The sequence below is a fragment of the Haliotis rufescens genome, unplaced genomic scaffold, assembly GCF_023055435.1.
Source record: "Haliotis rufescens isolate VD_foot unplaced genomic scaffold, xgHalRufe1.0.p SCAF_4, whole genome shotgun sequence".
NCBI classification, from domain to species: Eukaryota; Metazoa; Mollusca; class Gastropoda; order Lepetellida; family Haliotidae; genus Haliotis; species Haliotis rufescens.
Genome location: NW_025964112.1, coordinates 24,491,441 through 24,506,908, shown reverse-complemented (window position 1 = coordinate 24,506,908; position 15,468 = coordinate 24,491,441). Strand labels below are relative to the sequence as shown.

The 15,468-nt window shown below is 39.6% G+C and overlaps 1 protein-coding gene across 1 annotated transcript; it reads left to right on the top strand.

Annotated features, from left to right (window-relative positions):
* Nucleotides 1-273: 273 nt before the first annotated feature.
* LOC124123563 lies at nt 274-14,712 on the top strand. The gene is made up of 5 exons (XM_046486760.2): nt 274-406; nt 10,530-10,647; nt 11,197-11,266; nt 12,905-13,866; nt 14,184-14,712. Exons 3-5 carry the CDS (start codon nt 11,221-11,223, stop codon nt 14,484-14,486), a joined length of 1,311 nt encoding a protein of 436 aa, XP_046342716.1. The 5' UTR covers nt 274-406; nt 10,530-10,647; nt 11,197-11,220; the 3' UTR covers nt 14,487-14,712.
* Nucleotides 14,713-15,468: the final 756 nt, after the last annotated feature.

The following is a 15,468-nucleotide window of genomic DNA, read 5'->3' as shown; positions in this document are numbered from 1 at the left end:
AAGGTACGTCGCGGGAACGAACGGGAACCAGTCTAACGAGAGTGTAACGAAGCAAGCTCCTTCCCAGCGCGTGACACCTTTGTTAAACCCTCGGTAGTATTAGAGAGCTTCGCGAACGGGCTATCGCTGTGAGGAGCTTGTTAACGAAGGTGTCACGCGCTGGGAATATCGCTGTGAGGAGCTTGGATCACGCTGGATACCTAAGCTGGTTCCCGGCTCCCTATGCGCGTCGTCAACTTGCGCCTATATTGTGATATTAGAGACGGGGCCTGGCTTACCTGAAGGGAAGCCCAGTACTATGAGGAAATACTTCACGAATGTGGGCTTCGCCGTTGGCGTCTTGTTCAAAGTATGCAACACGTTATTACTGTCACGGGCTGAATTGGAAGGACATTCGATCAATCAGGTAAGAAATGAGAAGTATGTGACTAGAAAAGGATACATTGTAACCATTATAAGGGAAACAGTCATTTCCAGTGTTCAGCTGAATAGATGTTTGTGTAGGCAGTGCGATGTAGGGCAAGATCTAACTAGGCTAATAGTAATAATTAACAAACTCGCAAAAACTCGTCTGCGAATTTGTTTGTTATTTTTATTAGTTACATGACACTGTGGTGTATGTGAAATGCTCTAATGGCTCTTTCACGAAAGATTGCGTGTTGTGCAAGATTACTGAGTCCAGAGACCATAAAATAGAGTCATTATCAGATTTGAGCATTCTCATGTCCCGTTATGTTTACATAATTTCAAAACTGTTGATCAAATATTTATCAGATTTGGCAATGTATTAAGAAAGACTTTATTCTAACACTAAATACAAATATAAACAACCAACTGTATTTTATGAACGATTCTGTGCAAAGTTTGGTAAAAGTGTGTGTCCCCAGGTCCAGTCTGCTGTTCAGACCATCCTGGACAACAAGCTGGAGGGTGTGGGCAAAGCAACGCACCTGGGAATACCCAGCTAAATTTGCAGCTAATGACATACTGCTGGCAGTATTAGTGGTTCTCCCAGAAATCCTCTAAATTCGAAATTCATCCTTCACCTGTTTCCAAAGCAATCTTAATCATGTTAATGCTACTGCAGTTGTAAGGAAATGTAAATAATGTTACAGCACCTTTGATCATCGTAGACAACGATTGCTTTGATCACAACGATCTCAGGCTATGGTGAGCAGAGGTGCAAATTTGTGAATGAATTTGTAGTTAGTTGTAGTAACCTAATTCCTTTTATGGCATATGTGGATCAATCACATAAAGAAGGAAGTTATGTTATGTGCGTTTGTGACACAATCCACAATTGAAAAATGCACATGTATGTCAACAACTAAGTATTTATTTTATAAGTTATCAGTAAATTTACGGAGTGTCAAAAGAACATGTAATTTTAGTGTGTAAGCATTAACAGAAACATTACAGGTATCATAGATTGATTTTGAAAACTAGGAGCACCTTAAGAACAGTACCACAACTTCCCGGAGGACGATCTCCACCATAGATCACGTCTCAAAGACAAGCAGCCAGTTTTTGTGAGAATCTGGCAGATGCAAACATGTGCCCTTTGAATTGTTAACCTGACACCTAACTGACTGAGCTACGTCCACACTGTGAAACTAAGTGCAAATTTAACTAGTCATGCCTACGCCGTTACAAAACTGAACAAAAAGTGTCGAATAGATGACGGACACTCAAGAAGGTTACAGGTAGGCATGGTGTCTTGTGACTTTAGTCTACGGACACTTACGAGTGATTCCGATGCCATTCAGTAATCAACAAGATACCAAGTAGTGAGGAGTGAACCGAAAATGGCTCCAGTCTTCAGATATCGAACTCGCGGGTATGCATGAATGACATGGTATTTAATCATTCGTCAAGTGATTTTTGTAACAGAAAAGTGTTTTAGGGAACCACAAATATTAGATATTAAACCTTGACATCTAACAGTCATTTCACTATCACAGATATGTTGCATTTCATCATATGAAAAAGCGGTATTTTAATTATTTTATGTAACTATTTTGTATGGTGCCAGTATCGTGTGGAACACATATCATTAATCTTTATTCATCAAGAGTGCAAATGGTGTTGCTGCCGATCACTTCCGGACTGCACTGCACTTTACCGATCTCTCTAAGTGTGTGTTCAGGCTATACTAAACCAGAATAATACTACCAAGAAAGTATGACTCATAGTTAGGCCGACCTGATTCTACAGAAAAAACATTTCTTTTCGAGCCAATACACGTTAGTATGCAGTAGCCATAATCAGAGCTCCAGATAAGCTTTTGGTGTTGTGGGTATTTTACCCATGCATTTTAAAGTTGTTGGGTATCAGTAATTCTATCTGGGTATTCAAATTTCTGTTACCCACTAGTTTTTACATATGTGGGTATTTAAGTTAAATATTTAAAAACACTAATCATCTAGTCCCTGCAAACTGGTGTCGTGTGGGTTCGAGAGCTGTGTAGGACTCAAAAATACCACGATACTTCCACAAGAAAGTGTGATGGCAAATGATCATGATAACTGTCATCTAGGAGTTTGGCAAGGTTGACGGAATGCCCGTTTATAATTTCAAAATAAGTTGCTGATTTGCTAATCGAATACGCAGGGTTATTTCACAATATTTTGATGATACGCACAAGTTATATTTTTGTAGTGTATCTGTAATGTTTGTTGCGTATTTGATACGCTTGGATTTTTATTTTACTGAGTATTTCTGCATTTCTGATGCGTATTTTACGCAGATACGCAGCTTATCTGGAGCTCTGCATAATGTACCACTTTTGTACTAATGTGACAAGGATGATGATGTCCCATGTTGGGTACTGGAGTGCAAGTTGAGTTTGACCCCTCGGGTACTCAAGTCCAAAAATTTGGATGCATTCAAGCCCTATCACTGATGTCACACATACTACTGCCTATTGACAGAGGAACATGGGGGCACTGCCATTTCTAGACTTAGGTGCCTTACTTTCTATAGTTTAATTGTTGTTAGTTGCACAATGGCATTGCTTAAATTGTAAACTCCATCACACAGATTTTTCACTTTAAGGGAATAAGAGTCTGTGCCAAACAATCTTAAGTAGTGTTTACTTGGGTACTGCATTATGCATGCCTGTTATTATTTTGCATACAAAAAGTTTTTGTTGATGATCATGCCTGATGATATTGTCAGCATTGTCACAATGTGTTAAATGCATCCATTGTATTGACAACTGAATTATGTAATTAACAAAATTCGAATACACATTATTATCAAGGGATTCAAGTTGTACAGTCCATGGCACAACTGCGAGTATAATGGTTTAGTATTGGGAGTTGATTATGTTTGATGCAAAACTGCCAGTTTTTAGGTATAAACATGATAAAGGGACCACTACGCATTTGCGTCTTGTTTGAGCAATGTTATACCTTTTTTAAACATAGCAAGACTATACCTTTGCTAATAACAAGATATATGCAGATGAGCACACGGTAATTTCCTCCTAATTATTGTTAGATGTAAAAAAGAAAACACACAACTATGTCAGCACACCTTTTCTCACTTAAACAGATTTCTCAAATTCTGATCATACCATTCTTGGACAAGGCACTACACTGTCAGTATTAAAGCTGTTTCTTCATTTTTTTTATTTTAGAGGGATGGCTCCACTCTTAACTCAATACCGACCATGTTGTCTCTTTACCAGTAGCCTTCTCCAAGTCATGTTGAAAGACACCGGATTAGGCTTACAATCACAAGAGGCAATACATTGGCAGGATTATGTGGCAACAGCAATGTATACTGAACAACAAAAGTTCCTTTGACGTTGAATAAGATTTAATGCAAAGTTATGTTTTTTACCAAATCTGAAACAATTTCGGTTTGCAACATGTGATATGATCCTATTTCGTTTTAGATCATAGATTAAAATCGTAACTCGTCCAGAAACGAACCAGATATTAATCTATGATCTAAAACGAAATAGGATCATATCACACAACAGATAAAAGACTCCTGTAAGTGTTCCAAATGGTTTAATTTGCCATACTGACTTCAGAAAACGCGTGATTTCATAAAAAACATGAACATGCCAAAATGTCAATTTACAAATCAATAGCGTGTGTGTCCACCTCTGGTTGCGATGCAAGCAACACATCTTTATCTTCATCTCATGGAATTGACCAGGCCTCGCACAAAGTCCTGTGGTAATCTGTCCATATCTGCTGGAGCATGTTTCGAAGTTCCTGGAGTGTCTGTGGAACACGTGGTTGACGTCAAAGGCGCCGATCCATCTCATCCCACATGTGCTCGATTTGGTGAGAGATCAGGGGGGGGGGGGCGGCCAGGGGATGACATTCAAGTTGTTTTGTTGAAGAGAATCCTGAACAACGTCGAGCAATATGAGGCCGGGCGTTGTCATGTTGAAAGGTAATGCTTGGGCCATGACGACGCAAAAACAGTAGAACAACAGGGCCGATGATCTCGTCGTGGTAGCGCAGTCCATTGAGATTTCCCTCTACCACTTTCAAACGGGTCCTCTGTCTTGCTGTAATCCCTCCCCATAGCATGACGCTGCCGCCCCCGAACCGATCTTCTGTGGCTGAGGTGAAAACAAGACTCGTCAGTGAATAGAACTTGTCCCCGCTGCATGTCCGTCCAGCGTAGACGCTGTCTGCACCTCTGTAGACGTGCTTGACAGTGGTTTCCGGTCAAAATGGGACGCCTGGCGGGTCTTTTGGCGACAATCCCTGCACGTCTGAGGCGACGGCGTATGGTTTGTGAAGATATTCGTCGAAAGCCAGGGATGGTTCTTGCAGTCACTGTTGCTGGCTAGAAACGATTTCGTAGGTGTGATGTTTGAATCTAGTTGTCTTGTCGATTATTGGTTACGCGTGGCCTGCCCCTCTGAGGATGGTCTCTGACTGCATTCGTCTGTTACCATTTGGTGTTATTGGAAGCAGCAAGAATTATCATTGGTTTACCACGCTATACTTCTGTTAAAATATATGTATTTGGAAACCTCCTTGGAACCCTTATCGGAGCGTAGGAGAAATCATAGATTGTGTTTATTTTATAAAATACATAACACTATGACACATTCATATCTTAAAGACGTCGTACCTCACTCTGTCGGATCAAACATAACATACAACCTTCGCATTGCTCATAATATAACCATGCCTTTATTACGTACAGCGTTTTCTGAATCCTCGTTACAACATTGCTCTATTACATTTTGGATACATTACTCATTCAACAAAGGAATATTGAAACCTTCTCTCCATTTAAATCCAGTTTAATAACATTTAAATATACAGTTCCACCATAATTCTCATATAAATTAGCATTATACCTACAAAATTAAGACATGTGATAGTAAATTACATATGAGGTTCAAACGAGGATCCAACTACTGATGTGCCAGCCCATGTGAAACGTTACATATTTTTCATTGAATGTCCATGTTTTAAACTGGCTAGAAACGAATTGATACACTCATCATTGTTAATTGTGAAATATACATTCGATGTTAATATTGACTTGACCATGTTGACGCTAGTAACTTTCTGCAAGCAAATGTTAATGTACATATCATGTACATTTGTTACTCTATTTCTCTCATTTCCTTTCTGTCATTTAGTGTATCAATTGTAACTGATCATATGTGTAAATCTGTGGGAGAGGGTGATCAAACTTGCGACAATTTGTGCCCAATCCTTTTCATGTAAATGAAATATGTTTTAAGTTAAACATGTGTCACAGAAAATGGTTATGATACATATTTAACCGACTATGTTTGAAGCCTACATTAGGAGACGTGTATTCATTTCTATGCTGATGTAGGATAGCTCTGCGGAACGTAGCCATGTCCCCTTCCACAAAGGTTCCCAGCGGTATGTGATACAGTTTGGGATTAACGATCGTGAATAAATGGAATTTGATTTTCAAAAAATATAATGCCCTCTAATGAAGTAGCTCATTCGAACATAAAGGGGCAGTCGGGTAGCCTCGTGGTTCAATTGATTGAGTATAGTTTTACGCCGCTTTTAGCAATATTCCAGCAATATCACGGCGGGGGACACCAGAAATGGGCTTCACACATTGTACCCATTTCGGGAATCGAACCCGGGTCTTCGGTGTGACGAGCGAACGCTTTAACCACTAGGCTACCCGACCGCCCCCCCCCCCCCCCCCAGTGGTTAAAGCCTTCGCTCATCGCGCCGAAGACCCGGGTTCGATTCCTGACATGGGTACAATGTGTGAAGCCCATATCTGGTGTCCCCCGCCGTGATATTGCTGGAATATTGCTAAAAGCGGCGTAAAACCATACTCACTCACTCACTCACTCATTCGAACATAAAACTACCTACTTTCTTCCATTCTTTAATGCTGTAAAGGCGACGGTTCGGTATAGATCCTTATACCGTTGTCAAGCAAGACTGAATGAGGAACATAGTACAGAATATATATGGTAGGTGGAGGATTAACAGCAGATGATTAACAGTAACAATTACATACATGAGTGGGTAACTTGAGTAAGTAATGACAACAGAAGGATAATACTGGCACAACATGATGGACAGAGAACATAAAGGTGGAAGCCAATGGGACATGAAGCCAACTAAACAGGATAAGTTTGTATAGGTATTTTCTATAGCAGTTGCGTTTTTGTGACTTGATTCAATACATGTACTACAATATTGAAAACCAAACTTTACTTGTTTGAAAAATACACTAAAATAATTGTGTCACCATGGTCACAAGAACTTTTGTTGTTGAGTACATAACAGACTCTATGATACGTCAGCTCTCTACCAAATGTTCTTAAATGCAGGGATTTGAGCAGGTTTTGCCCCAAAAAGAGGAAAACTCTAGGGGGGTCTAAGGGCATGCGCCCCCAGAATTGTTTTAAACATTTGGTTGGATTTTAAGCAATTTCATTCAATTTGGACAACCTTCAAACCAAGAAATGTAATAAGTCTATGCCAACAGTCAAGTCAAATAAACAAAGATGGCGGATGTAGTAAAATTTCGAAGTTGAATCAGTATTTTTTTAAAAATCAGGCATAGCTTCCGCACACCCGGCTACCTGCCTTGTCTTGGAGCAATACTGCCATAAACTTCAACCCCCGTCCCCCAGACACAAGGACAGCTGTCACAAGCGTGCAATGTCTGACTCTTTACCCATGTTGAACCATATTGAAAAAAACTTACTTTATACTAACCTCGAAAAAAAAAAAAACAACATTGCAAACATAAGACATTACTACAACATATATCCCAGTGTTATTGGTTTTTGAACGCTGAAGAAACATTCATAGTTTTCTCGCTAATTACACGAACAACTGTAAAACATCTCATTCACTTATGGCCTAAAAGACAACTTTATCTTAAGAACAAGCCATCTTCTGAGTATTTACAATTTCTGTGTGATGCCACACCCTGTGTTATAGGGCAAGTATTTGTGATAGAAAATGTTTGTGTAATGAATAATAGTAAAGGCATATATGATGCAGTAACCTCTGATCGAAAACAGGACAATTCGTGATGGTTGGCCAGAAACACGATAATATTTTTCAGAGAATTTCTTTTTTAATTGTTTGATTATATATTTACAAGGAAGATGATTTATTCCGAGGACTACTGTTTTAAAAAATGTGATTTTCCGCGTTTCTGCAGAGATTTCACATCTCTGTAAATGATGTAGTACCGGGTATATCCCAGTGTTGAAAACAACAACAACATGAACTAAGGGAAGGTATTTCTAAATTTAATTATAAGCTGACAAGGTCACTACCAAACACCTCACTCATTGGCTGGCACTTACAATGATCTCTTTCCACTAGACATTATATACAGGCCTGGATACACAAGTGCTAATATTCATGGCATTATGTGTAGATTGTGTGGATGAAGATGTGTGACAAAGATGGAGATTGTGTGGATGAAGATGTGTGACAAAGATGGAGATTGTATGGATGAAGATGTGTGACAAAGATGGAAATTGTGTGAATGAAGATGTGTGACAAAGATGGAGATTGTGTGGATGAAGATGTGTGACAAAGATGGAGATTGTATGGAGATTGTGTGGATGAAGATGTGTGACAAAGAAGGAGATTGTGTGGATGAAGATGTGTGACAAAGATGCAGATTGTCTGGATGAAGATGTGTGACAAAGATGGAGATTGTATATAGATTGTCTGGATGAAGATGTGTGACAAAGATGGAAATTGTGTGGATGAAGATGTGTGACAAAGATGGAGATTGTGTGGATGAAGATGTGTGACAAAGATGGAGATTGTATGTAGATTGTGTGGATGAAGATGTGTGACAAAGATGGAGAATGTGTGGATGAAGATGTGAGACAGAGATGGAGATTGTGTGGATGAAGATGTGAGACAGATGGAGATTGTGTGGATGAAGATGTGTGACAAAGATGGAGATTGTGTGGATGAAGATGTGTGACAGAGATGGAGATGGTATGTAGATTGTGTGGATGAAGATGTGTGACAAAGATGGAGATTGTGTGGATGAAGATGTGTGACAGAGATGGAGATTGTATGTAGATTGTGTGGATGAAGATGTGTGACAAAGATGGAAATTGTGTGGATGAAGATGTGTGACAAAGATGGAGATTGTGTGAATGAAGATGTGTGACAAAGATGGAGATTGTCTGGATGAAGATGTGTGACAAAGATGGAGATTGTATGTAGATTGTGTGGACGAAGATGTGTGACAAAGATGGAGATTGTGTGAATGAAGATATGTGCCAAAGATGGAGATTGTATATAGATTGTGTGGATGAAGATGTGTGACAAAGATGGAGATTGTATGTAGATTGTGTGGTTGAAGATGTGTGACAAAGATGGAGATTGTGTGAATGAAGATGTGTGACAAAGATGGAGATTGTATGTAGATTGTGTGGTTGAAGATGTGTGACAAAGATGGAGATTGTGTGAATGAAGATGTGTGACAAAGATGGAGATTGTGTGAATGAAGATGTGTGACAAAGATGGAGATTGTATGTAGATTGTGTGGACGAAGATGTGTGACAAAGATGGAGATTGTGTGAATGAAGATGTGTGACAAAGAAGGAGATTGTATGTAGATTGTGTGGACGAAGATGTGTGACAAAGATGGAGATTGTGTGAATGAAGATATGTGACAAAGATGGAGATTGTATATAGATTGTGTGGATGAAGATGTGTGACAAAGATGGAGATTGTATGTAGATTGTGTGGTTGAAGATGTGTGACAAAGATGGAGATTGTGTGGTTGAAGATGTGTGACAAAGATGGAGATTGTGTGAATGAAGATGTGTGACAAAGATGGAGATTGTATGTAGATTGTGTGGTTGAAGATGTGTGACAAAGATGGAGATTGTGTGAATGAAGATGTGTGACAAAGATGGAGATTGTGTGAATGAAGATGTGTGACAAAGATGGAGATTGTATGTAGATTGTGTTGACGAAGATGTGTGACAAAGATGGAGATTGTGTGAATGAAGATGTGTGACAAAGATGGAGATTGTGTGAATGAAGATGTGTGACAAAGATGGAGATTGTATGTAGATTGTGTGGACGAAGATGTGTGACAAAGATGGAGATTGTATACATGTAGATTGTGTGGACGAAGATGTGTGACAAAGATGGAGATTGTTTGAATGAAGATGTGTGACAAAGATGGAGATTGTATGTAGATTGTGTGGATGAAGATGTGTGACAAAGATGGAGATTGTATGTAGATTGTGTGGTTGAAGATGTGTGACAAAGATGGAGATTGTGTGAATGAAGATGTGTGACAAAGATGGAGATTGTGTGGATGAAGATGTGTGACAAAGATGGAGATTGTATGTAGATTGTGTGGACGAAGATGTGTGACAAAGATGGAGATTGTATGTAGATTGTGTGGACGAAGATGTGTGACAAAGATGGAGATTGTTTGAATGAAGATGTGTGACAAAGATGGAGATTGTATGTAGATTGTGTGGATGAAGATGTGTGACAAAGATGGAGATTGTGTGGATGAAGATGTGTGACAAAGATTGAGATTGTATGTAGATTGTGTGGTTGAAGATGTGTGACAATGATGGCCTCAATATTTATCCTTGCATCAATATGGGCAGTCAGATACTAAGTATAGGATGTGAAGTCTATTACAACTTGCCTGCGTCACAGCAGTTATGTATATGATAATTACCTGAGCAAGAAGAAACCTACATCTTCTTATACAGTTGTTTTAGTTGTAAGTTTAATCTGACAGCCAATTCTGATGAACATGTGATCACTTAGCTGTATTCGATTCAGCAAATAGTGGTAGATCTTTCTAGGGCCATTGGTCTTGTCTGTGAATCCCTTTCAAACTTGTGCCTTGTTTAAACTACAGGTCATTGTTCTTAAAACTGATGGTTTGAAGTTGTCCAGAAAGTGTTTGCTGTGACTATAGGTTGATCTGTGACACTCGTCCTGCTTGTTACCGGGACAAACAACACATGTCAAACCTTGATGTGTTATTCATGCCATCAATAAAACAATTATTTTCAGGATGAGACAACCCCACCCACATGTGAAGTAACAAGCACTTGTTAGAGGCCCCTTGTCACACCAGCTCAGACCAGCCACCTGGACACATACACCAAGTTGTCAAGCTGTCTTGTTAAAGGTAGGAACTGAAACAAGATATTTCTTCATGTCGGGTCTAGATTTGATATTCATTTTCTTTTCTTTGACATGTTTGATACAGAGAAAGAGTTTATTTGGTTTTAACACAAATTCACATATTAGAGCAATGGTATTCCTGCCTGACTACTCAGAATGCACTATGGTGGTAATGAAGCATGATGGGCAGTATGGATTATCAGCAACAGGTTTAGTGATGACAGCTGTGTGCCAGAAATATGTAATACTACCAGTAATAGGTACACGTGATAGCAGCACACCGTGGCATGTTGCTGCAAAGGGGGTGCAGGGATTACTTTATCCTACTCATAGATGATATGTATTGTGAATGAGCATCTTCACCAGATGCATTGGCAAGTCTATACCACAGAAGAGTGATTTTCATAATTGTTTGTAACTTGTTCCATTTTGGAAAAGGATTCTTGAAATAATAATCCTAAAAATGTATCAGGTTATGTTTGTATGACATATGCTGCATATGTCATGTATGTGGATATACTTGCATGAAGGTAATGTTCACTTTCTTTTGTAGGTGTTGTGCAGATAGGCCGAAGTAATGATGGCGTACTCCTCCATATTGCCATACACGTGTGTGTATATTGGTATGTCTTGTTTACCTTCTTGTCTGATCTCAGTTTGGTTATGCACAAACATCCACTGTTTATGTATTGTATAAAGATGGAAAGTAAAAAGGAAATGACCAAAATGTGATGTGTATCTGATTTGAACCCCTGTATGTGCTCTGGAGAAGTCTCAGGACTATCTGACAATGTAGTGAGCATGATACTGAAGCAGGAATGATGTCATGACATGATGATGGTGATGCTGTAGCAAGAATGGTGTCATGACAAGATGCTACAGTGGGAATGATGTCATGACAAGATGCTACAGCGCGAATGATGCCATAACATGATGATGGTGATGCTGTAGCAAGAATGGTGTCATGACAAGATGCTACAGTGGGAATGATGTCATGACAAGATGCTACAGCGTGAATGATGTCATAACATGATGATGGTGATGCTGTAGCAGGAATGATGTGATGACAAGATGCTACAGCGCGAATGATGTCATAACATGATGATGGTGATGCTGTAGCAGGAATGATGTTATGACAAGATGCTACAGCGCGAATGATGCCATAACATGATGATGGTGATGCTGTAGCAGGAATGATGTCATGACAAGATGCTACAGTGGGAATGATGTCATGACAAGATGCTACAGTGTGAATGATGTCATAACATGATGATGGTGATGCTGTAGCAGGAATGATGTCATGACAAGATGCTACAGTGGGAATCATTTCATGACACGATGATGCTGTAGCAGGAATGATGTCATGACATGATCATGATGCTGTAGCAAGGATGATGTCATGACAAGATGCTACAGTGGGAATGATGTCATGAGATGATCATGATGCTGTAGCAAGGATGATGTCATGACAAGCTGCTACAGTGGGAATGATGTCATGACATGATCATGATGCTGTAGCAAGGATGATGTCATGACAAGATGCTACAGTGGGAATGATGTCATGACATGATCATGATGCTGTAGCAAGGATGATGTCATGACAAGATGCTACAGTGGTAATGATGTCATGACATGATCATGATGCTGTAGCAGGAATGATGTCATGATAAGATGCTACAGTGGGAATCATGTCATGACATGATGATGCTGTAGCAGGAATGATGTCATGACATGATCATGATGCTGTAGCAAGGATGATGTCATGACAAGATGCTACAGTGGGAATGATGTCATGACATGATCATGATGCTGTAGCAAGGATGATGTCATGACAAGATGCTACAGTAGGAATGATGTCATGACATGATCATGATGCTGTAGCAAGGATGATGTCATGACAAGATGCCATAGCATGATGTCATGACATGATCATGATAACGCCGTAGCAGCAATGATGTTATGTGTATGACATAAGAAAATGATATTGTACATTTGGGCCATGTATTGAGACCCAACATTCGGGCATCCAGGGCAAGAAGAGAAATCTGGAAATATACTTTTTTGTCATTTGATTCTGTATGTCCAAGTTGTATTCAATCAATCACCTGATCACTAAAATGACTAAATGAAACTAAAAAACTAGAAAACTGTAACGAATTTACCTGTTCATTGAAAGAGTTCGGTGTTTTAGTCGACATGTTAAAATTCTCAGTTGTAAATCTTTTATTATCATTGTTCTTTTTCATACAACTTTTTTTCAGATTGTGATGCAAAGGACTTGACTTCTGCTGTATCAAAATGTATGAGCTTTGACAAGGACAGAAATGGTTTGATAAGAGAGTTACAAAATCTATGGACATCCCACACAAACCCAAACCCAGTGATACCATGTCTCTCTGTCAGAAGTGGCTTTGACCTTTTCCTCACAGTTATGAATTTTCCACCACAGTCGGAGATCATAATGTCTGCTATCAACATTCCATCAATGGCTTATATTTTACGGGAACATGGATTAAAGATTGTGCCACTAGATGTAAACATCGAAGATGTTGCTCCCAAAACGGAAAGGATGACAGATCTACTGACAGACAAAACTGTGGCCATTTTGGTTTCTCACTTGTATGGCAAGATGTTTGACATGGAACCAATCATACATTTTGCCAAGAAACATAAACTTTATGTGGTAGAAGATTGTGCAGAAGCATTTTGCGGCTTCAGTCATATTGGACACCCTGAAAGTGACATCTCACTATTCAGCTTTGGCGTCATCAAGTTCTATACCTCATTCGGAGGAGGCATAGCTAAAGTGAGAGATCAGGATGTTTACCAGAAAATGTTAGACCTCCACAACTCCTACCCAACTCGAACCAATGGAGAGTATCTCAAGAAGATTCTCAAGTATTCCTTGGTTTACATATTTCTTAACTGTCCAAGTATTATCAAACCTCTTGTTTTCGCATCTCGAAGTCTGGGAATAGATCACAAGAAGAAGGTGATCAAGATGCTGCGAGGGTTTCCAGAGGATATGATGGCCAAGATTCGGCACCGCCCCTCCACAGCGTTATTGGACATGATGCTGGAGAGACAGTCTAACTTCTCCATGGCAGAGTTTTGTACACGGCGCCTCAAGGGGGAGTATGTACAGCACCGTCTGCCCGAGGACATTGAGATTGTTGGGGCAGGCCTTGAACACAACAACTATTGGCTGTTTCCTATACTTGTGGTAGGTATGAGAGTGGTGCACAATAGTCAAATAGGATTTTTTGTAACCCAAAACAACTGACAAAGGAATATTTTTTATGGCTTTACAACTGTTTTTTAATGAAGGGTTTGACATGGGGAAACTTTCCTTAGAAATGCTCATGACATTGATAACAATAGTAGATGAATAGTCACTTGGTCGGAGGGTTAACGGCGAAGTTGCTAAATAATTGTAAATAGCAGTGTATCACTCAACTTTTGACATGCTTCTTTCAGACAAGGTTAGTGACAGTTTAAAGCCATGGAGCATACACTTTGATATCCATGTTGTAATTTCAGGACAATCCTGACAATTTTGTGGAACAACTAAATGCATTTGGTGTCGATGCCTACCGCGGTGCAACACAGCTCAACATTATCGAACCTGAAAACGGCAACTCTACAATGCATCCTGCTGCATCTGTGAACCAGCGCTACCCTCACGAGGCCAAGTATCTCATTGACCATGTTGTGTACCTGCCAGTCAACAAAACTGTGCCTTTCCATGTCCTTGACCAGCTGATCAAGGTCATCAAGATGGCGGTCATGCTTAGCAAGACACAAACTGACTCTCACCAGGTCAAACTGGTATCTAAGCTGTAGGCTGTGATCACAGGATGTGAATGTCTGTTTATTGTTGATGTTTCCTAATATTGTGAAGAAGTCAATTTGTTTGGGAGTTAGGACCTTGAGAAATATTAGGTACAGTGATCGCTCGCTATTGCGCTCTTCGATAAAGCGCTACCTCGGTTACTACGCGCGGTAACGCATGGCTCCCAAAATTTATGTACACTTTTATTACTGAGAGTTTTACACAGACATAATTGTATTGTTGTTCGTTGTTCATTTGCACATAACGCTTCTCATTGCATAATCAACCGTTTATCGCTGAATGGAGTTCTAATAATCTGTTTGAAAACATCCGCGGCAAGTCCCGGAAATACGATTGTTCAACTAGTTAACTTTTCACACTATACATCCTTTGATCTTAGAAGCGCATGCATGCAATAAAAGAGAACCACAAGTGAAGTTTATATTCTTAATTAGTGGGCAATCCAATTTAAGGCTAAACTGTCACACACATGTAGTTGCTGTCACAACACGGCGGTCATTCATTTCGTAATCGCGCTTTCGTAACATCGCCTGTTTTTTCCCCGTAGTTATAACAAGCGATTTCATTGGATTAAAATTTGTTTCTAATGACGCTTTCTTGCCGAAATCTGCTACAAGTTTCGTGATTGGTCAATTTTGAGCACGTGACCTCAGGCAGCCAATCAAGCTGTGATACAAAGCTCGTGTTTGATAAATTTCAGAAGTTAGCGAAAGATTTTTTGTTAAATCGTGTTATTCTGAACGTTTTAAGCAGGAAATCACGATATATATTAAAAATATGGAACTTCGCGAATGTATCGTGCTAGGTTACGAGCTGTGACAAAGATTTTTCATGCATATATTTTTGCATTAAACGTTGTGTCCGAGCCGAGAATTCAAGGCGACGAAAGCCGAGATGTCATTTGACTTACATTACACGCGATCGCACGAAACGATGGAAATAATAACTTAGATGTAAGTTTGATTACTTTTA

Excerpts from the sequence above, each read along its gene's own strand:
- LOC124123563 (XM_046486760.2), top strand. The coding sequence starts at position 11,221 with ATGATGGCGTACTCCTCCATATTGCCATACACGTGTGTGTATATTG. Across the intron at positions 11,267-12,904 it reads ATACACGTGTGTGTATATTG|ATTGTGATGCAAAGGACTTG; the intron begins GTATGTCTTGTT and ends ACTTTTTTTCAG. Across the intron at positions 13,867-14,183 it reads GGCTGTTTCCTATACTTGTG|GACAATCCTGACAATTTTGT; the intron begins GTAGGTATGAGA and ends TTGTAATTTCAG.